This window comes from Lissotriton vulgaris, unplaced genomic scaffold, assembly GCF_964263255.1.
Source record: "Lissotriton vulgaris unplaced genomic scaffold, aLisVul1.2 SCAFFOLD_550, whole genome shotgun sequence".
Classification (NCBI taxonomy): domain Eukaryota; kingdom Metazoa; phylum Chordata; class Amphibia; order Caudata; family Salamandridae; genus Lissotriton; species Lissotriton vulgaris.
This window is the reverse complement of record NW_028247597.1, coordinates 506592-529923: the sequence shown is the minus strand read 5'-3', so window position 1 is coordinate 529923 and position 23332 is coordinate 506592. Positions and strand designations below refer to the sequence as shown.

The following is a 23332-nucleotide window of genomic DNA, read 5'->3' as shown; positions in this document are numbered from 1 at the left end:
GTACTGATGAGCCTGTGCGTCCGCTTTCCGTCGACTGAGAAGTAAGTAGACAGTAGTAACATGCAGAAATAAGTAGGGCCACGCCATATAGGTGGCGTTTATCTAAAACGCTAGAACCGCTTTCTTAATATCTTAAAATATTGTTTGCATGTGTCACTCACGAAGCCGTATACACTCTGGCATTCCCTGACGGTAATTATTTAGCATAATGTGGGCTTCCCCAAACGCGTTATTTTCTCATACGTGCCGCGCCCATAAGTCACTTTAACATTCTGGCAATGTGACTTTAGTCCTTCTACTATATAGACAGCTACCAGACGTAATACTTAGGACCTCAACCTAACATGCCAAAGAAGCTGTTATTAAACGAGGATGGCGTCAAAGCACTACAACATTAACCCTGTGGACATAAAATGTCTGTATTTAGACAAACATAAGCCTAGGTATGCTCTAAGTTCACAAATGACTCTGATAAATTCAGGTTACAAGGAACTATATAGAATATTCCGATTCTTTATCTAAAAAATACTAAGACCTGCTCTAGACCAGAGGGCAGAATTATGTTGTATACTCGCTCAGCAACCTTTTGATAAACAACATAACTATAGGTTTAAACGAAGCGATTATATATATTATCATAGAAAAGTCCGGTGTTACAAAAATATATATTATGTATTTCAGCATATCTGGACCTTGAAACAAAGAATAAAATTTGGGTATCTGGATCACCACCTGGAATGCAAATAAAGGGATACGTTGTTAAATCCCTGAGGTAAAAACAATTCTTTGAGTCGTAGAGAGAAATTAAAAAATCAGCATCATGTATTAGAATAAAGAAGTGAAAATTCTCTTTATATTCGTCTCCCACAGGGTATGAATTCACACGCTGAACTGCACTTCTGAACATACATAGTGCGTTCTGTGTTTTATAAGTTATTAACTGTATCTATTTTGAGCAGTCTCTTAGATTTAATTTTAAAATATAATTTTGTAAGCCAGCACTCTGTCACCACACTGACTAGTCTGTGAAGTTACAATTTGTACATATACTCTTTGAAATGTAAATAGATTAAAAAGATGTACATAATACATTGTATAGATTCAGTGACTATATGTAAGCAACCCTCAGAAAGAATGTTTGTTAATTTCATGATTATATTATTTTATAGGGGTCATCCGTACTGCATTAAATTTTCCGTCCTGATGATTGTCTTTGGATAAAAACGTTTTAGACCGAAACGTCGACACACCAGTCCATGTCTACACCCTGCATCTGACTTTCTGTTCATCTCTAAAAGGAGTCTATTTTCTATTTAATTTACAGACTGGATTGATTTTCTTATGTATTGATGGATTGATTATGAACCCTTGTAAAGTTTGAATTTGTTTTGAAGATATAAATAATAAGTTTCTTTGAAAAACATTTTTCATGTTTTGCTTCTCATTATTCTCTTAATTTCATTTGTTGAACAGAATTGCTATTTTTAAATTGTTTTATTTCCTCGGGGCTAGTGTGGTAGCTTTTTATGAGGTCCTAAACGAATATTAGTAATCATAACAGTGACTGATTTTTTCAGTTGATAAGTCTTAGTATGGCAGACCCTATCACACTGTAAAACTTTGTTTCTCAAAATAAATGCCTTGCTGGTACCTTTCCTTAACTGTTATGTTGATTAGACGCCAAGGCACGTGACCTGAGCGGAGGTTTTGTAACGTCCAGCCTAGCTGTACAATAGAACGCAACTGGGCCTGACCATGTTGTAACATTACCATATCCTGTTCTATTATATCAATAGCAGATGATACAATGCTATCCAGTGAATAGATTCTGGAGGACAGAGTTGTTAACCCATTGTCCACTACAGAAAATGCTTTTTCCAAATTAATACGATCAATTTCTCGTATTTTTTCTGCAGTTTCAATTTGATTTAATTTCCAAGCTTCATTGTATGCTGCGTATATACCGGCGTATATGAAACGTTTTTGACGCTGTTTGCAAGGTCCAAGTATGAAATCTTGCAAGTCAGCACCTTCTTTAAGCAAAGTTAAGTGTTGCTTAATTTCTGGAAGTGTGGATTTCTGTAGCCAGTCGAGGCATAGCTTTCCCACACTGTATGTTGTGATTATCCCTGGATGTTGTCTTTGGGAATATCTTGGGTCTGGCCTGTTTTCTTTGAACCCCTGTATTTTGTTCAGGAATCTATCATGACAGTTATTAGTGTCTGTGGGCCAGATTAACCATTTTTTCCAATCAGGAAGTGTTCTGTTTCGTTTTAAAATATAGGCCACGTCTAATCCCTCATCTGCAGTGGTGTTTCCATCAGGTATTGGCTTTGGTATAGACGGGTTTTTTAAATCCTTTATCTTGGCTAAACCTAGACAGGTTGTTTGCTGAACTGTCATTTAGGAACATTATTTGTTCTGGGATCATGCAGGCTCTGAACAATGCTTCTACACCTTGTACCTGCCATTCTTTTGTCCTCCAAATGGTTTTTGTTTCAATGTTATTTTTCCAATATTCAAAACCAAATGTAGACATTTGTTCATAAACTTTTTCTGAATAAATCAGTTTAGTGTTTGTCAACATATTTTTCACCCCTGTCTTATTTAACATTTTAAAATAGAATGTTTCCGGATCAGTGACATTAAACCACAAGAAGTATGGGAATTTTTCAAAAAATGTCTTTGAGCTGACTTTTGGCAGGGTTGGACAATGTTCCCATTGATTATAAACAAAAGTATTTCTAGGATTTGCGAATTTATGCAGATAATGATCCCCATAGTGGGTAAAACAGTACATTTCCTCATAATTCGACGAACCCTGTAAATAATCATGTGCAGTAAATTTTGCTGACATTTCTAAATCTGACATCATATTATTAATATTTTCAAAGTCCCAATCATCAGAGAATCTACTAGGTGAAACAAAGTTACTCAACGAAATTTTTTATTGGTGTGGCAATTTCAAGACCTCAACCTGGCCATACATTTCATAGTCGGTTTTGTCCCATGCTATACCACCAGGTATGGTTGTGATGTTCACTGATGACAGTTCTCTTTTCTCGATGTGTGATGATCTGTGTGGTTTCAGGACCAAGTTGATGTTCTGACTTGCTGTGTCCATTGTACTATATTTTCCATCAATAAATCTACCCAAACTTAAAACCAAGATGAGCCATTGGAAGAGGAAAAGTACGCCTAACACAATCCACAATTTAATCTATTGAGGAGTTAGATATGTTTTTTTGAGTTGATGACAGAGTTCTTTTACTTTTTCTTTGAATGTTTTTGTTTCTGGCTTGTCTCCATGTTCACTTGGATCATCTGAAAAATCATCAAAGTTGTTAAAATAGCCAGATGCAGTTCTGTCAATTGGTGGGATTGGTTCCGGATTTCCATTGATCTTTGCATTGTCTTTTGTTACATTTGTATAGTCTGAAGCTACATTGTTGTAAACTGGAGTTTCTTGTTGAACTGTAGCAATTTGGGTCTCAAGAGGCACACGTTCAATGGCTTTGTTACATAGTCCTTTTTTTATTCCCTGATGGTTTATCGAATGTGATTAGTCTCTCAGTTTGAACCTCTTGGATTGTAGCAAGATTTGGTCTTCTGCTATTTCTTGGGAGTCCACTGGGCCTACTACTTATTATTGGCAACATGGTTGTGGTTTCACCAGGTCGATTGATACAACTCGGTTCTCCTTTTTACCAGCAAGAGGCGGTAGCACTACTGATCTTGTTCCGCTGACAGCTAAGAAAGGTACTGCTTTTCTGTAAGAAGGCCCAAATTCCTTTTTTACCGCGATCTTTTCTCTGACCAGATCCCCAATCTTTGGAATCCAGACAGGTCTTGCTGGGACAGGTGGTTTTTCTTCAGTGGTAGTTGGCTTTAATTTTTCGTTACTCAGACTTTTTCTTGTTTCATTTAAGTCCTGTAAAGCAGCCAAACGATCTTTGATATCAAACGCTTTTTATTGCACTACTGAAGTTTGACGATCTAAGTCCTGAATAAACATTCTAGTTCCAAATAAAAGTTCATACGGGCTGACACCTCCTCGAGAATTTCTTGGCATATTATTAAGACTACGTTGAACACATGTTAGATGTTTGACCCACTCATCATCCGAACCTAATACCCTCGCTGTTATAGATTGCTTTATGTCCCGGTTTTTTCTTTCCACATGCGCATTTACATCAGATGGAAGGGAGAAGAGTACCGCAATGCAATGCCCATGATGGCCATGGCTTCCTTGTAAGCCCTGGAGATAAACGGAGGGCCCTGGTCAGAATGTAGCTTGCCAATTGCGTATGTGCCGATAAAGACTTACAAATCTTTTATAACAGTTCTGGCGTCAGTCGAGCGCTGGGGCCACATCCAAATGAATCTCGTACAGGAATCCACTGCGACCATGATATATTTATAGTTACCGTCCCTTTGTAAGGGTCCACAGTGGTCCAGGTAAACACATGCTAATGGTTTATCTGAGATTAGAAGGGGCGTCTGCGCTGGTCGTTTCACAGTTGATACCTTCATCTTCTGACATATTTCACATTCTAGAACATAGTTCCTAGTCTGTTTTCTCATTCGTGGCCACCAATATCTCTGTTTTAATAATGATACTGTTGCGGAAACACCAGCGTGTTCAGAGGCGAGACCTTCGTGTGCCGCTAAAATTAGTCCAAACCTGTGCTCCGTGTTTGGAATTACTCAATCCCCCACTCCAGGGATTTGAGCAAACGGAACGGAGTTCGAATCAATTATGTATGTATTACTGAGTGGATAGTTTAGAGGTAACGCCGCATAATTGCCTTCCATTGAGGCTTTTACAGCAATTAGCGTTTTGCCATCTATTTGTTCTTTCGTACGCTTTTTTGTAACTACCGAAGTCGAGTGATCAGCCGCCGCTGTGGCTTTGTCAGCCAATGAATTCCCTGGAACGTGAACGCCATCACGTTGGAGACTCTGCGTATGTATCACGTGAGTCTTTTGTAGTTCCTTCTGCAAAAGAGCTACTTGTTCCCAAACTTTTTTGTTTTATTGTGGCACCTGTCATCTTTGTAACCGTTTTTTATTTTTAGTTCGTTGAACCCTGAAAGGAACAAGAGGAACGTGTATCAGTATCCTGATAGCTATCAGGTTTTCTAATATTGTCCCTATTCCTAAGGTTATACCTCCTTTCAGAGGGCTCCTGTGGAGGAGATCTACCTCTGGATTGAGATCTATTTTCTTCATTCTTCTGTTTTTTGTTGTCCCTCTTTTTCTTCGAAGAAGTAGGTGCCTGCTCAAAGGTGTGTCTGCCTAACTCAATTATTTTAGGTAATTTATGTTCCTGTTGTAAGGGACTGAACTCGCTTAGACGTTGATGGATTGTCACTGATGTTGCTTCCCCTTTAATATTTTCTAATATTATAGCTGATGGGCATAATTACCTAGTAATTTCATCTCTAAGTTCAGAGCAGGTTCTGCTCTGTAATCATTTTCTATTTTTCTTAATACATCCGGTAGTACTGGTAATGATGGGATATCATGTGTCCTGGTATATATGGCTGCGAAAACTGTACCCCAGGAGGTACAATCCTCTATCTGTGGTGTTATCCCCATGAGTAAGCAGATTGTTAGCATTCTGTGTTTTCATAAGGGCTGGTATTTGGGAATAATGCTTCTAGCTGTATTTTCTGAGCTACCCAGAATGGCATTTGTTTACATTTTGTGTGCATTTTACCCATTACTGAGTGTAAGTTTTGTGGTGTGATTTTAGTTGCTGTATTTTGAACTGTATTTGTGTTTGTTGTACCCGTAGCTGGCTGGACCATAAGTGTCCTCATGTTCCTGTGAAGTTTTATCAATTCTTTGTGAAGTGTAAGTCTCTTCCTGGCATTGTTTCAATGTTGAGATGCAGTGTGTAGGCCACTAATACTGGCTGTGTCGCTCCTTCTCTCCCGAGCGGACCGTTTCTTACTTTATTTCTTGTATGGGGTAGGGTGCCTTTAAACAAGTATACATTTTCCTGGTAAGTTAGTGGAACTTGAATGTCCTAATAGGGTCAATATTCGTCCGGCATTCCACTTTCTGTTTAGTAATGAAATGTTTTTTTTGTTTCATCAATTAGGTGTATTTGTAAAGCGCGCTACTCACCCGTTAGGGTCTCAAGGCGCTGGGAGGGGAGGAATCCGCTACTGCTCGAATTGCCAGGTCTTTAGTTGTTTCCTGAAGGAGAGATGGTCCTGGGTCAGTCGTAGGTGGATGGGGAGGGAGTTCCATGTCTTGGCCGCCAGGTAGGAGAAGGATCTTCCGCCAGCGGTGGCTCTGCGAATGCATGGGACGGTGGCGAGGGCGAGCCTGGTCGAGCGGAGCTGGCGGGTGGGTGTGTAGAATGAGAGGCGGTTGTTGAGGTACTTGGGGCCCAAGTCATGGAGAGCCTTGTGTGCGTGGGTGAGGAGTCTGAACGTGATTCTCTTGTTGACGGGGAGCCAGTGCAGGTCTCTCTTGGGCAGAGATGTGGTTGTGGCGGGGGATGTCCAGGATGAGTTGTGCGGAGGCGTTCTGTATGCGCTGGAGTCTTTTCTGTAGTTTGGCTGTGGTTCCCGCGTAGAGGGTGAAACCGAGGTTACGTGCGTGGTCCGTTGGCTTGGGGGCGGTGCCCAGGGCAGGGGGCCACCAGGAGACGTCCCATGTGGAGGGGGATGATCCCAGGATGAGGACTTCCGTCTTGTCTGAGTTCAGTTTCAGGCGGCTGGACTTCATCCATTCTGCGACGTCTTTCATTTGTTCCTGGAGGCTGGCTCTGGTGGTGACGGGCGTTGGTGAGGGAGAGGAATAGCTGGGTGTCGCCAGCGTAGGAGATGATGTTGAGGTTGTGTTGGCGTACGATGGCTGCAAGGGGTCTCATGTAGACGTTGAAGAGGGTGGGGCTGAACGAGGATCCTTGAGGTATGCTGCAGATGACTTCGGTGGCCGCGGATCGGAATAGGGGGAGGCGGACTCTCTGGGTTCTTCCGGTGAGGAACAAGACGATCCACTCCAGTGCCTTCCCTTGGATTCCGGTGTTGCTGAGGCGCTGTATTAGTGTGCGGTGGCATACTGTGTCGAACGCTGCTGAGAGATCCTGGAGCATGAGGGCAGCTGTTTCCCCGTTGTCAAGCAGGGATCTGATGTCGTCGGTGGCTGCGATGAGGGCGGTGTCGGTGCTGTGGTTTGCTCGGAAACCGGACTGTGAGGGGTCGAGGGATCCGTTAGTCTCGAGGTAGGCGGCGAGTTGTTTGTTGACGGTCTTCTCGATTACTTTGGCAGGAAAAGGGAGGAGCAAGATGGGGCGGAAGTTCTTAAGGTCCGTGGGGTCCGCGGCTGTTTCTTCAGGAGGGCGCTGAGCTCAGCATGTTTCCAGTTCTCCGGGAAGGTGGCGGTGGCGAAGAAGATGTTGATGTCCCGGAGTTGGGGTTCGATGATGGAGTCGGCCTTGATGGTGCGGGCAGGGGTCGGTTGGGATCCAGAGTGGATGGTGTTCATCATGCGGGTGGTGTCTTGGGTGCTGACCGGTGTCCAGTTGCAGAGGGTGGTGGTGGGGGGCGCTGGTTCGGTGGTTGGATGCGTGGTCTGTGCAGCGAAGCTGTTGTTTATGTCAGCGATTTTGCGGTGGAAGAACGAGGGAAGTGAGTCGCAGAGGTCTTGCGAGGGTGTGATGTTGTTGCAGGCGCTGGGATTCGAGAGCTCTTTGACGATGCTGAAGAGTTCCTTGCAGTTGTGGGTGTTGTCCAGTCGTTCTTTGAATGTTGCCCTTTTGGTGGTGCGGATCAGCTGGTGGTGTATGCAGGTGGCATTCTTGAGGGCTGTCATGTTTTCTGTAGTCTGGTTGTGGCGCAAGGCTTCCTCGAGGGTGCGGCAGTATTTCTTGGAGGTTTTGAGTTCGTTGGTGAACCACGAGGCTTTCTTGTTGCCGGGTCTGCTGGGAGGGTGCGAGGTCATCGGCGCAGCTGGTGAGCCACTGTGTGAAGTTGCGGGCTGCTTCGTTGGGGTCCATTGTGTTGGTGGGAGGGTTCTGGCTGAGGGAGGTGGTGAGCTGGTCGGCAGTGATCTTGCGCCAGCTCCTGCATGGAACCTGTTGCGGGTGGTGGTGGGTCGTGGTTCTCCTGAAGTTGAAGTGGACGCAGCTGTGATCAGTCCAGTGTAGTCCAGTGGAGTGGCTGAAGGAGATGTGCTTGCTGGAGGAGAAGACGGGGTCAAGCGTGTGGCCGGCGTAGTGGGTGGGGGTGTTCACCAGTTGCTTGAGTCCGAGGTTGGCGAGGTTGTCCAGCAGGGCGGCGGTGTTGCTGTCATTGCTGTTCTCCAGGTGGAAGTTGAGGTCCCCTAGGAGGATGTAGTCTGAGGAGGTGAGGGCGTGCGGGCTGATGAAGTCTGCGATGGCTTCGCTGAATTGTGTGTGTGGTCCCGGAGGTCTGTAGATGAGAGTGCCTCTGAGGGTGGTCTTGGGGTCGATGTGTATCTGAAAGTGAAGGTGCTCGGCGGCGGTGAGGGCGTCTTCGGAGTTGGTCGTGATGCGGATGGTGTTTCTGTGGACAATGGCAATGTCTCCTCTGGTTTGGTTGATGCGATCCCTCCGGGTGATCTTGTAGCCTTCCGGGATGGCTATGGCCATGTCGGGGGCTGAGGAGGCGTTCCTTCAGGTTTCTGCGATGAAGGCGACGTCTGCTGATGTTGTGTCGAAGAGGTTACAGAGTTCGGTGGCGGGTCTGTGGACGGAGCGGGTGTTGAGCAGGATGCACTTGAGGTGATTTTTGCTGGTCCTTGGCCTTGCGGGTGCGGTGCAGGTCCGGAGGCAGGTGAGCTTGCAGGTTTGGCAGGTGAAGGGTCCGTGGGTACGGTTTGGGGTGGCTCGGTAGCAGGCGGGGTTCCGGCCGGCGTTGAGTGCGTGGAGGGTGGCGGCATCGTAGGTCCGACGTGAGGGCTGGTATCGTCGAGGTCAAGGGGTCCTGGCGCTGGGCGCAGACGGGCTTGCCTTAGGCGCGCCAGCGGCGCGGTCGCTGCGTGGTCTGCATAAGAGCGCTGACGGGAGGGAGGAGCAGCTGGGTTGCGGGAGCGGGGTGGAGAATGGGGATGCCGGGGGCGGGGCCGCAGGGAGCAGCGGCGGGAAAAAACGAGCGGCAAGGAGGCAGCGGGCAACCAGGGCGAGCAGGCGGCAGCGGCGTGGGGGCGACCTAACCTGTAGACAGGGTCAGAGGTCGCTCTGCATTTGCAACCAGGAATGTAACCCATGAATAGAATACCCCTGTTCTATACGATTCGTGTGCCTCAATCACCTGCACCTAGTTTTATGGTGATGGCATTCCTAACATTTTCTGCAATGTGAATTGCATCTTCCTAATCTGCTGAGAGATTTAGTTCTTGCACAACGTTATTTTCTGTCTCGGTCATTGTTTTAAAAAAGAAGAGTTTTCCAAGGCAACTAAGATAAGGTGTTATGCAAAATTTTAGGAACAATGTGTCCTTCAAGCTTGATTAACCAACAGCCAATAAATAGGATTTTCCCTACTCAGCTGTGGCGGAGTTTGTGCCTACACACTAAAGACATCTGTGGGGAATTGAGAGTAGGGGTCTCTGAGACTAGCACGAATGAACTACTCAGGTTCTACCATTAAATAAGTAGCCAAACAACCTCAGGACCGTGGAAACAATATACTACCTTTCTCTTAGTCACTCGTGCTTGCTTAGTCTGTCTCTGAGAGATACACAGAATAAACAATCTGGGCGATTTCAATAAGAATTTATTGAACAGTTGTTATTCTGGTGTAAAATAGATGAGCTGCAACAACCGTCAGCCAGTAACAGATCTAATTGATTAGAAGCACTATGAAAGTAAAAGGATGATAGAGTTCTACCTTCTTGTGAGAATCATGAATACATACGAGTTTATAAAGTACATGACAAATGTGCGTATTACGATGCCTCCCTAACTAGATGTGCCTAAGTGTACCTAGCGTGTGTGTGTGTAGGTGTTAAGCCAAGAATACTTCTAGAATAAAGTCAACCCCATTACCTGAATTACGAGACTGTGGGACCCCATCTTGGTCTCTTGTTGGACACCCCGCGAAGGATGTTAGATCACTGCATGCTGGAGTGTCTGCATGCAGGAAGCTGAGCGTCTCTTGTCAGTGTGTCGGCCGGGAAGTCCTGATCGCCTCTCCACTACTTTAGCAAGATGTGAAGTATATACTTTGTTGGACTTAGGATGATGTTTAGAATGAACTTTGCACATAGATATTATACAGGAGATGTTAGCCCTGCTGTGCTTCCAAGAATCCTCATGCATAATGTATGAGGTTTTCACCAGGGAAAATCCCACATTATGAATGCAGTGTTGTATCTAGGTAAAAGGTCAGTCCCTAAGAACCGTTATGTATGTAATGTAGGGAAGAATATAGGTGATGGGTTACGATGTTAACCGAGCCTATATTAGGGTACCTATATGGAGTATAACAATCCTATGCCGACAACACCCAGCACATCCTCTCCCTCACCAAGAAACTGGATGTCACCAGGCACAACTTTCTGTAAGGAATGGTGGACATCACAACCTGGATGAGCAGCAGCTGCCTGAAGCTCAACTTCGAGAAAATAGAAGTCCTCGTATTCGGATCCACCCCCTCATTGTCTGACGATACCTGGTGCCCCTTGCCCACAGCAGCCCTCACACCCATGGACCACAATAGCAACCTCTGCATCATACTCGACTCCTCCCTCACCATGAACTGACAGAGCAATAGCGTATCCTCCACATGCTTCAACCTACTCTGAAAGACCTTTAAATCGACCCCTCGAATCCAGGAAGACCGTCACCCATGCACTCGTCACCAGCAGGCTAGACTATGGGAATGCCAAGTACTAACGTTCGGGGTGACAGCAGCCCTAAGGGTCGGGGTGACACCAGCCCTAAGGGTGTTCACAAAATGCCTAACTATAGTGGCAGCAAAGTTACGAAGGGAAACATACATGTTTTTCCATATCTAGAAAATTGGCTGATCTAGTCCAACCTAGTAGCAACTGCTACTGACCATTTATATAAGGAAAAAAAACGTACCTTTTGACCGCTTCCTCTTCTTTCACTGTCCTTCTCTCTGCACTGCAGGAAGCACACAGCCTTCCAGATTCCCCTGGCCAATCACAATGCTGCTAAGGCCTTTAGCAGCGTTGCGATTGGTCTGCGCACCGTGGTTCGACGCTTAAACAGTGGCTGGCAGGCGGTAATGCATCCTGTAATACAGCCGGCGTGGAGAACATGCAAAGTGTGCATGATGCTTTGGTCGGCCCGAGACAGCCAGCCAACACGTCATGCGCACGTTAGGTGCTGCCACCACTACTTGCTCTGTGACGAGGGGAGAGCCCTGCTCCGCCCGACTGGCTTCAACGCAAACTCAATGCAAAAAACAAAATGATAATAACGAACGTGATCATTTTATTTGTTGCATTCAACTTGCAGCTAAAGCAGTTTTGCGACGCTCGTCCACCTTGGTGGAGCTGCCACTGGTCCAACAAACGCCATATTTCCCAAAGGTACTCAAACCACAATAAACCTATTACCCAAATTCGGCTTCACAATCAGTGCAACAAAATCCCATCTCCAACCGCTCCAAACACAACACTTTCTTGTAGCGATACTCAGTTCAGTATCTGGAACAGAATACCACAAATGGTTCTCAATCTCCAGAACCAACTGGAACTTTTTCAACCATATAGTCACCAGCCAGTCAAAATAGTGATGCGCCATCTAGGGATGTCTTCATGCATAGCAGTAGTGCCTTATGCAAGACTGCACAGGAGACCCCTCGAAGGGTGCTTAACATCCCAATGGTCACAATGTGGGGGCAACATGGACGATCTAGTGTTAATTTCAGCCATGGTCCATAAGGTACTACAATGGTGGAACACCTCAAATATACTGAAAGGAAGAGCCTTCAAGTACCCAATCTCACAAGAGACAATCACAACTGATGCATCACTCATGGGTTGGGGTGCTCATACGAAGGTCACGTGGTTCAAGGACACTGGACATTACATCAACATGCTGGAACTATTAGCCATTTACATGGCTCTCAAAGCATTCCTACCAAACATAACAGGGAAAAAATGTCCTTCTCGAACAGACCATGTCACAGCAATATATTGCATTCAGAAACGGGGAGGGACCCATTCCATTCAACTGTCACAACTAGCACAGACCATATGAAAATGTGCCAACAGTCACAAGTCCACCTCCTAATACAATCTATATCAGGACAGGACAACTCCATTGCAGACTTACTAAGCAGGACACAACAAGTTCACGAGTGAGAAATACACACTCCATTATTACAACAATGCTACCAACGTTGGGGAACCCCAACAATAGATTTATTCGCCAGCGTCAAACTCAAATTGCCAAATTTTCGAATCTAGACACCCACACCCTCAATTCAAGGGGAATGCACTATGGATGAACGGGGCAGGGATATTTGTCTAAACTTTTCCTCCGTTACCACTCATTCCATATGTGTTCAGGAAACGAAGGCAGACTTAATGAACCTTGATATTCGTAGCTCCCACATGGGCTTGACAACCATGGTACACAACACTACTAGAGCTATCCTTCGTACCTCATGAGAAGCTACCCACTCCTCACTTACAGCTGGGGCGGGTGTGTGACATCCAAACACTCAACAGCTCAATCTTGCAATCTGGCTCCTGACGTAGTCTAATTTGAATACTTAAATCTATCTCCAGAATGCATATCGATTTTCAGAGGCCAGAAGACTAATCACAAGAGCATGCTATGCTGCTAAATGGAAATGTTTTTTTCACTATTGTGCATCACAAAACCTTAATCTATCCTCTCCAAGAGAACAACAACTAGTTTATTACTAGTTGCATTGGAAAAAAGCACAGTTAGTATATACCTCCAACACCTACTTTTAGCAGCTATTGCTGCGTATCTGCAAAAAAAGGAAGCATCAATCCCTTTTTCGCATTCCTGTCATCCAAGTCTTCATGGAAGGATTGAAAAGTCATTCCACCTCTTACACCACCTTTACCTACATGAAACCTAAACATTGTGTGAACAAGACTTAATGGGGCCAACGTTTGAACCACTACATAACTGTTGAATACAGTTCTCAACGTGAAAGGTGGCGTTTGTAGTAGCATAAATCTTCCTACAAAGGGTTAGCGAAATACATGCTCACAGTTGAACCATCTTTTCAAGTGTTCCCAGATAAAGTGCTTTTACACACAAACCCAAAGTTCTTACCTAAAGTTATATCACCTATCCACTTAAATCAAACGTTATAGTTACCAGTTTCTTCTCAAAACCAGAAAGTGTAGCAGAACGTGCGTAACATACACTTGATGTTAAATGTGCACTTCTGTAAAATCTTGGAACGCACCAAACCATCATAAAAACACTGCTGTTCGTATCTTTCTCAATTCTCAGTAACGGTAATGCCATCTCATAATCGGGAATAGCACAATGGATAGGCAAATGTATGAAAATTTGCTATGCCAAAGCTAAAAGAACATTGACAACCATGCCAAGGGCTCATCGAATAAGAAAAACAGGAGCAAGAATGGCTTTTCCAGGAAATGTAGCACTCATTGTCATTTTCAAAGCAGCAACGTGGATAAACCCACACACTATTCGAAAACACTATTGTGTTTATGTACAAGCCAGACAACCGGCTCTAGTTGGACAAACAGTCCTTCGAACATTATTTCAAACAAAAACACCATCTCATACCTAAAGCCACTGTAATAGAAGTACGGCTTTACAGTCTATGCATAGCATATGTATCTGCAGCTAAGGCATGCTACGAATGGAGTATGTTACTCTGTAAGCATCTATTCGTAGTGTATAGCGCTGCAGATTCACATGCACCATTCCGCCTCCCCAGCAGGCATTAGATGGTGACATAAATGCACGCAAATACAGCATGCTCAACAGCAAAGCTAACTTTACAGACTATCCTCACTCTCTATATGGCAAGAGGAAAAATGCATCTACCCAAGGAGCCGTTGAACATTCAGTATTTAGATGCAGAAGCTGCTGCAGGTCATTTCTGTTTTAATTTGTTAGCCCCTGTTGCTTCATCATTTGAATCATACATCATCATGTGATTAAGGTGGTTCTTAATTTGTGATGACACCTTCATCGCTGTAGTCTTTCCATGCAAAGAATCTGTATCCTGTACACAAATCCATCAGTCATTAAGGAGTGGTCTGTAAGTAACCTAAAGACAGCTTTCCGAAGTGTTTGTAAAAATAGAATCTTGAGCCAGCTTTTACACCATATACAAACAGAATACCTAAGTACACCAGTATCATTATTTCCAATATTAGTAATGTAAATATTGCTTCAAACAGTATGTAAAGTCTCAGTGCCCTATGCAGTTCAGTCCGAAAAAGTCTCAAGATGAAATGAGTGAGTAATCCAAACAAATCTTCATGGGTCGAAGTCTGTTTTTAATTTCACAAATCACAAAAAGAAGACAGCAGCCGACGCGCGTTTCGCCCACAGGGTTTTTTCAAGGCTTGTTGTTTTTAGTCTTCAAGTATCTATGAATCAAGGTGGTCCCTTGGCGATATTGTTCATGCGTGGATGGAAGATGTTCCAAATATTTATAATGAAGTTTCTTGTCGGTCATAAGATGTCACGTGCATGAGCTCCTATTTTTCACTCTAAATTGGGATAAGTATAACCCCAATATATGAGATACATTCGTTCTCTTTCAAGTTCTAATACTGCATTTTGGAGTTCAGTTCCATCCATAAAAACGAAATTAATTGTTCCAACGAATCTTGATAAATCCAATGGTGTACTACTTAGTTTCCAGAAGAACAGCGTATCGCGCCCACTCGTGTTCGTTGTGGATTCGTTTTAACCATTAATTTCGTAAATTTCGACCCATGAAGATTTGTTTGGATTACTTACTCATTTCATCTTGAGACTTTTTCGGACTGAACTGCATAGGGCACTGATACTTTACAGACTGTTTGAAGCAATATTTACATTACTAATATTGGAAATAATGATACTGGTGTGCTTAGGTATTCTGTTTGTATATGTGTGACCCAGGTTCATATTGAGTCTGGGACCGAATGACACTTTGGTGGGTAGGTGTCCTATACCTTACGAGCACCCTAGCCATAGTTGCATTTGCATCACTAACTCATGTTCATATTACAATTGGCACAACGTTTTGGGATGTGCGGCTCAATTTAGGCAAACCCATCTAATTTGTTTATAATTTCCCAGCTTTTACACCATCATGGTTTTAGTGAGTTAAGCTAATAATGAGGTGCTGTCCTGATGTGCAGGACTGAACTGCTGACTGTACTCTGTGGATGTACATGGCTATATTCTTTGAGCATATAAAATGTTAGGATTTTCTTACACCATTCATTGCTCTAAAGCTCCAAAGGTGTGTACAAATATGTTTAATTTTGGCTGATACAGTCGAAAGTCTAGCTTGGATATCTGCTGCCTTCTATTGAAACAGCCAAACCTGATTATTATAAATTTTTTTTTTACCCCTCAGCTGGCTGCCTGAGTATGTCCCTTGATCATCAGATCTCATCTCACCAGCAGTCTGAGAAACGAAGTCGAAAGGTTGAAGTAATTGATCTTACAATCGACAGTTCATCTGAGGAAGAGGAAGAGGAGCCCCCTGCTAAGCGCAGCTGTCCCTCTGTATCTCCTTCATCTCCACTAAACAAAGGGTGAGTATGCTAGAAATGAATTGCTTAAGTCACAGCCAGCAAGGTACACATAAAGGGGGATAGGTGGTGATGCAATTAAAATAGCCGTGTATGTAGCACGTGCTGCTGGAGATGCGCACAATACATACTCCTGCCATTTAGTGTTGGTCGTGGATATTTGCAAGTTGTTTCTATTTGAAGAAGTCTTTGACCTCTGTCTCGTGATTACCTACCTGGGCCCACAATGCACCAAGGCAAAGACTACATGTCAGATTGTTTTTTTTCTGCCATCAGTTTGGTAGTTTCAGCACTAGCTCTGGCTCGTCAATCATGTCAGCACTTCATTCAACAATATCTGTCCGTCTTGTTTGTAAAGCATTGAGGACATCGCTGGTTTGAAGTAAACTGCTCCAAAACATTTTTAGATTTCATGTACTTGGGTTGTATGGGAATTACTTTGTCAGGAAAGGGATATAGAGAATACACCAATCCAATTTTGGTCAAGGTGCAACCCAAGGTTCCTGTGGTAAAGTCCACCATTGAGTATGCAGCTTCTACCGCACTCAAGACCACAAGGAATCTCACTTTGTAGCATGCAAAGCCTTAAAAAACTGAAAACCATCAGATAACCAATGGAATATCGCTGGGCAGGCTACAGGATGCAGAACAAGGACACCCGTGATGTGCCAGACATTGTTGACCCGAAGATCTTGAGGCTGCCTTTCAGGAAGGGGAGAGTTCTCCGAACATTCCACCTGCCCAAAGCCCTACAGTTCTGACGTTGAGGAGGACCCAGTCATTCGAGGGCCAAAGCAGAGATCCAGCGCAAATACAACACCCAGAACCCAAATTTCTCAACCCACACCAAGAATCGGCCCTCCAGGGTAAGACCTCATAAGCCATCTCGACAGGAGGCAGAGCAATGCTTCCACTGGAGTATGGCATCACACCTGAGACTGACCAAATAGCCACCGACCTTTGGGTCTGCCCTGATATCTACTTTCGGCTCCAGAAAGGCTGCAAGAGACATCCACTGAATCTCTGCTGCCCACAGTGCTGAGTTGGCCTCTTGGGAGGGACCAGCCTCCATTGAAGTGGAAATCTATTCCCAAACCAGCTTTGAAGCCACTCTGAATCCAAAACCAATAAAATATCTTAATGCCAAGTTGAAGTTTGTAGGAAGCTGGCACTGTATATACTATCCTCAAATAAGGTATAGTGTGCACAGAGTCCAATGGATCCCCAGAGGTACAGCAGAGGACAAAACAGATTGTACCTTACTCTCAAGTTAATGGTAGCTGTGCTGAGCAGTTAGGCTTAGCAGAGGTTAGTGTTAAGCATTTGTTGTACACATTGGGGCAAGAAATGATGTCACACACTCAAAGACTGAATACAGGCCACATTTTTTTATAAAAAGTTGTTACTTTGTTATTTTTAGTACTAGAACCAAGATTTACATAGTAGCAGGTAAGTGATACTTTCAAAACAATATTACTTATCAAAATATGATATGTACTGGTTTTGTAGAAGCATACAAGTTACTTTGCAGTAGAGTGTGGTAAACTACTAAGAATACTTCTAATTCAGATTACTTTCTAGTTACTTTTCAGAGACTTTTCTAACTTAGTGCAAAACAAACTAATAGAGTGTAGGCATTGGAGTACATCCGTAAACAGGATGATTCCACTTTAGACACTAGGTTACTTTGTTGCAATACAAGACCAAGTCAAAACTTGGTAACAAAATTCAGAGAAAAAACACACCATACAATCATATGGGGAAAACTAATTTAGCAATTGCCGGTAAATAACTTTTGTGTGGTCCTTTTGAGGGTAGAACCAAGGTTCTCCAATGTTCGATTTGGCACTCAAGGTGCACCACCAGTGGCACTAGGTTGGCTAGTTGCAGTGTGAAAGGGGTGCCAATGCTAGTCAATGTGGACTAGGAGCACATTGGTTGAAGGCTGCTCACGGTCCGGAAAAGGGGCCTTGGAAGGTGATCTTCAGAAGTTAAAGTACGGGGGGAAGGCCAACACAAAATCATACCCCCATCGGCACAGGGGCAGCCAGGTGCAGTGTGCTCACACAGCATTGGGCAGCCAATGTTACCCTATGGAGATCGTCTGTTCCAGTTGCAGGCTCAGACCAGGAGGTCTTTTTGAGGGAATCAACATACAGGGGAGGAAGTTGAGATGCCAAGTGACGTAAGGGCACCGTTGGATCTGGTCACCAAGACACAGGGCCGGAGGTTGCAGGGGTCTCTTTGGACTTTGGGATTCTCCTTACCGGGCAAGTCGAGGTTGAGCGGGGTCACCGTGAAGAGTGTCAACACTGGACCTTGGAGGCGACACCCCTCGATGGTTTGGAGGTCAGGACTGCTTGGGGCCGCTTCAGGACCTGTGGGTCCTCTGGACATGGGCTGTGGGCGGTAGGTGCAGAAGTAAGCCCTTAAGCAGCGTTTCTTGGTTTTGCAGGACCTTAAACTGTCCTCGGGAGTCTTGAGTATTTATTGAAGCATGGGATCAGACCTCACCAAATCTAGAGGTCGCTGATTCTTTTTGGAGGCATAGTTTTGTTTGCAGGGGTGTTGAGAGCTGCAGGCAGGCTGGTAGGAATGGGGCCAAGTGAGTTGGACCTGGGGTCTTCACTGCTGCTATGTCTTTGGGTTTCAGTCTTCATAGGTCATCAGAATCGGAGGACCTATGTTCAGAGATGCCCCTAAATATTGTTTTTAGGGGCGTTACTAGGGAAGCAAGGTAGTAGCCAGTGGGCTGCTGACTGTAAAGTTATGAAATAACATAGTCCATTTGAGGTTGGTAACTTCATGTATATTTATTGAAGATTGAAGTTACAGGAAAGAAAATACATAATAAAGAACCCCACCAGGAGCAGTCTGTATGCCACTCAGCCCATAGATCAACTGACTCAAACCTTACCAAGATTCTAATTCCCAACATTCCAAAACACACATAACCATGCTGAGCAGCTCATAACATCATTTCCCTTTTTTTATAATGAAAAGGAGAAACTTTAAAAATGCATAACAAAAATCACATTAATTGAATCGAGAGAAAACATGACAAGATGTGATAAATGAAACAGATTGCATGAAGAATAGACAAGAGATGACAAGATAAAGTAGTGCAAGAAACAAATAAGGAAACAGGAGGCACTAAAGACAACTAAATCACCCATCTCCCTTTTTCCGAAAACAAACAACCAAAACACACCCACAACAAGAACAGGAAGCGACTCAGGTACAAAGATCATGGAAGCTGGCCGGGCCGACATAAAATAAATACAAGAGTACGAAAAGCAAAACGCACAACATGAGACAATGAAACATGTGCGAAAGTACAAATGTGTGTTCCACCACATAAGTAGATGTGGTGACACACCATAAAAACAGTATAACACACAAAGAAACGTGTGCGAAAGTACAAATGTGTGTTAAACACATTAAATAGATGGGGACACACCACATAAGTAGATGTGGGAACACACCATAAAAACAGTACAACATGTGCATAAATTGCAATACATGAAATGTACATGAGCTTAAAAGCTTGGTGTGGTTAACAGTACACAGTCGAATGCATTTGCATTTCTAAAGGACCACACGTAATAAAATACCATAAATTTAAAGAACAGTGCACAGTTAAATGCATTTGCATTTTTAAGGGATCACACGTAATAAACCATACATTTTAACACACCATAAAACAGTACAACATGTGCATAAATTGCAATACTTGAAATGTACATGAGGAGCTTAAAAGCTTGGTGTGGTTAACAGTACACAGTCGAATGCATTTGCATTTCTAAAGGACCACACGTAATAAAATATCATAACTTTAAAGAACAGTGCACAGTCTAATGCATTTGCATTTCAAGGAACCACACGTAATAAAATACCATAAATTTAAAGAACAGTGCACCGTTAAATGCATTTGCATTTTTAAGGGACCACACGTAATAAACCATAAATTTTAAGAACAGTGCACAGACGAATGCATTTGCATTGGTGTGGTTAAAAGTGCAGGGAATGCATTTGTATTTTTCCTCTTTTTTTAAAAAAAAACAGTAGAATGCATTAGCCCACTTTATAACATCAAGAATATTTGAAGAACTACCACCTGATATATATATGTATATGAACATATATATATATATATATATATATATATATAATATGTATATATATATATATTCTTTTTTTTTTTTTAAATCCCAAATAAAATCCAATTTACTGTGGGGTAGGTGAGGCATGGAAACTGACTATGACTGTAAAATCATTTCATTTTCATTTTTAGATATGCCGGTACACAAATCATGAAACGCTTATACTAAAATAACTTTTGAAACGCTTATTCTGAAATCACCGTAAGATTCAAATCATTAAGTACTTATTATTAATGTAACTGTGAAGATAATGTAACTGTAGAAATATTATAGCAGAGAAAGGTGATAGCATCTGCATAATATAAAACTTCTGCTGATGGAGACATCAAAGGTAACACTTGACGCAACTTTAGACGGAGCTGAGTTTTATGTAGAGCAGTAAATTAATGGGTAGAAAATCTGCATTATCAGTCTCTAACTCGAATGAGCATATGACTTCAATATTGAAGTGAAATGATGGAAAATAACTATTAGGTGGCACTGTTAGACAGCACAGTCGGAGTAATGATGAAAGTTCCCACAGAAAACAGCAGAACAGAAAATCCGTGTATGAAGTCAGCCAGTAGTGAAACAGTACCTGCGGATGGTAAAATAAAACGCTCCTAAGTCCCTGAATCGAGTCGATGGATCGGAAGAAGCCACAACGAAGACTAGGTGAAGGACTTCTTGATATGACTTCACAAAGCTTTTCAAAATCCAATAAGACACCGATTGGTACGAGACATAGTTTGCAGGGAATTACCATTGAAGTAAAGTAAAGGCACACATTTAAAATGGCGGCACGTTTTTTACGTTGAGCTGGGTGTCTCATGACTGAACGTTGCTCCAAAAATCGCCGGACGACTGTAGTGACGCTGTGAGACCTCGTCACAGTGGGAAACCAAGTAAGGAAGGCTTGATGCATGAAGGTGCCTCGCGCTGAATTTGAAAGCTTCAAATCTATAATGGTAAAAGCGCGAGCAGGATCTATATGCTCGAGACTTAATAATAATAATAGACCAAAAAGTAAGTTGTAAACTTAAGAAAGTGCTCACGTGAAACACTTGATACACTGCTGCTGAGGACTGTAAATTTCCTTTATACGTGAGACAGAGAAAGTCACTGAGGGCACATAAATGTGTAGATCGAAAAGAAAGCAGAAAACAATCTCTTGTACTCCCGTTGAGAGTCACAGGTCACCTGTTCATCTTTTCTTTCTCCGATCTCCGATCTCTATGTAATCTGCTCTGCAAATGGATCTCGTTTTCAAAACCGGTCAGGTAGTTAAACGCTTGTGTAAGAAGGACACTCATAAGGTGGCAGGACAGTGTTCTAAGGCAGGAGTCAATGCGAGCAGACTGTAGAGTTAAAAACCAAGCAGAAACTGGCACATTTGGTGTAGAGGGCGACCGTGGGAGGTCACCAGTGGGGTGTTTGGTGCCAGTACGCTTGAGCTGCTTTTCCGCAGGTTTCCTTTGTAGTGAAGGTCCTTATCTTTAAGTTTTTTGAGGATTAAAGCATAGGTTCTTTTCAATCGTCGCCAGATGTAAAGTTATGAAATAACATAGTCCATTTGAGGTTGGTAACTTCATGTATATTTATTGAAGATTGAAGTTACAGGAAAGAAAATACATATAAAAATAACCCCACCAGGAGCAGTCTGTATGCCGCTCAGCCCATAGATCAACTGACTCAAACCTTACCAAGATTCTAATTCCCAACATTCCAAAACACACATAACCAGGCTGAGCAGCTCATAACACTGACCTTGGGGTGATTACACCCTTAGTGTACTCACCCCGCGTGGGAGAGTGGGCACAATCCCTGACCCTTATTGGAGAGGATCTTCCATCTGCAAAATTGTGGGCACTGAAGAGTGGGCTTCACTTACCCTCCCCCACCTGAGGGGTGGGGTTGGCAGAGCTGGACACTCCTTCTGGGCTGTCCAGGTTTTCCCAATTGTCTTCTCGTCAAAAAGGGGGTAAAGACCGGAAGTGGGGTCGAAGACAGGAAGGGGGCCAGTCCCTGCTAGCAGGGGAGGCTGGGAGTCGCGTTGCAAAGGCAGCAATGCCTTTGAAGCTACCTTGCCACAGATGGCTCTTCCTGACTCAGGGGAGGTGTGAACACCTCCAACCAGGAAAGGCTTTGTTTCTGGGCCCTGTGAGCGAAGGCTCCCACCCTAGGGGTCCAGAAACCTGTCTCATGGTGGCAGGCTAGTGTTCACCAGTCAGCAATCCACCAATCATTGTTTTGGTTCAGGGGTCCCCTCTAGAAGGGACCCCTGAATGCAGGGGATAATAAATCTAACGCTGGAATCAGTGCAGGTTTATTATTCTGAGATGTTTGATACCAAACACCCCAGATTCAATAAAGCTATTATGGTGCTAGGAACCATTGTAATGACTAGTTTCTAGAGCATATACTCGGTATAGCTTTACTGGGCACTTGCAATATCAAAGAATGGCCTTGACTATTATGGGAAGCAAACTACACACAGATGATGGACGGGATGAAGAGCAAATCAAAAATTCACACCCAGTCAATAGATCTGGGTTAAATCCTTTGTTCTTTTGCTCACCATGCCACCCCAAATCTGACCCAGCCATATGCAAATCAGTCTTGACCCAGTGCCTCATGGGAACAGTCCAGACCGAGCTGCCAAGCAAGGTCCTCTCTAGACCGGAAACAAGCATCCTAGGACCGGTTTCAGTGCATCATGGAATGATTACCAGGAAAACCTTTGTTTCCTACCCTGCAAAGGTCAGATGCCAAACCTGTGCATACCATATAGTGATCCAAAAGGTAACAGAGCACCACAAGTTCAGCTCTGTGTCATTTAGGAGGAAAACTGTTCCCTAATAATGAGTGGGCAGTGTAGTAGTACTCACCAGTGCTTAAAAGCATGACAGGATGTGCCGCTGATTATCTCAGGGGACTGGTCAAAGCTAGTGCAATTAGTTCGAGTAGAGCAAAACTACAAGCCCACTCTTGATGACCTGTGTGTAGCTGGAAGCATGTCCCACAGAGCTCCTTAATTGGGCACATAGGCAAGAAAAGAGCTGCTGGACAGACTACCTGGGGTGCCCCACTTCCTGTTGAGAAGAGCAAGCAGAGAGACGTGCTTGATAGGTGCACCACTGTGGAGGTATCCGCAAAATTGATCATCACCAAGTGCATCCGACTTATCTCTAGGTATTACCATTGCCACCTCCCAGAGGTATACTGGAAGAGCGGGAAAGAGCTAGCGCAGGAAGGCAAGATTATATTTAATACTAAAATCCAATGCACACATAATGCAGAGAAGTCAAAACTAGTATTCCTTTTCCACTGCAGAGTGGCTCAGTAGCTGGAAATACCATTCTGTGCAGTGGTTTACATGAGCAGCAGTCCTTCTAGAAGGGACATTCCCCGAGGACCTTCAGTCAAGTTGGGTAAAGGGGTCATGTCCGTCATCT

The 23332-nt window shown here is 43.7% G+C and overlaps 1 protein-coding gene across 1 annotated transcript in view; it reads left to right on the top strand.

The window, feature by feature from the left end:
• PIAS1 (protein inhibitor of activated STAT 1) overlaps positions 1 to 23332 on the top strand; it is an 854757-nt gene that overhangs the window by 591710 nt on the left and 239715 nt on the right. Inside the window, exon 11 of the mRNA XM_086949739.1 lies at positions 15558 to 15738. Coding sequence (XP_086805865.1) covers positions 15558 to 15738 — 181 coding nt within the window. The remainder of the gene's footprint in view (positions 1 to 15557; positions 15739 to 23332) is intronic.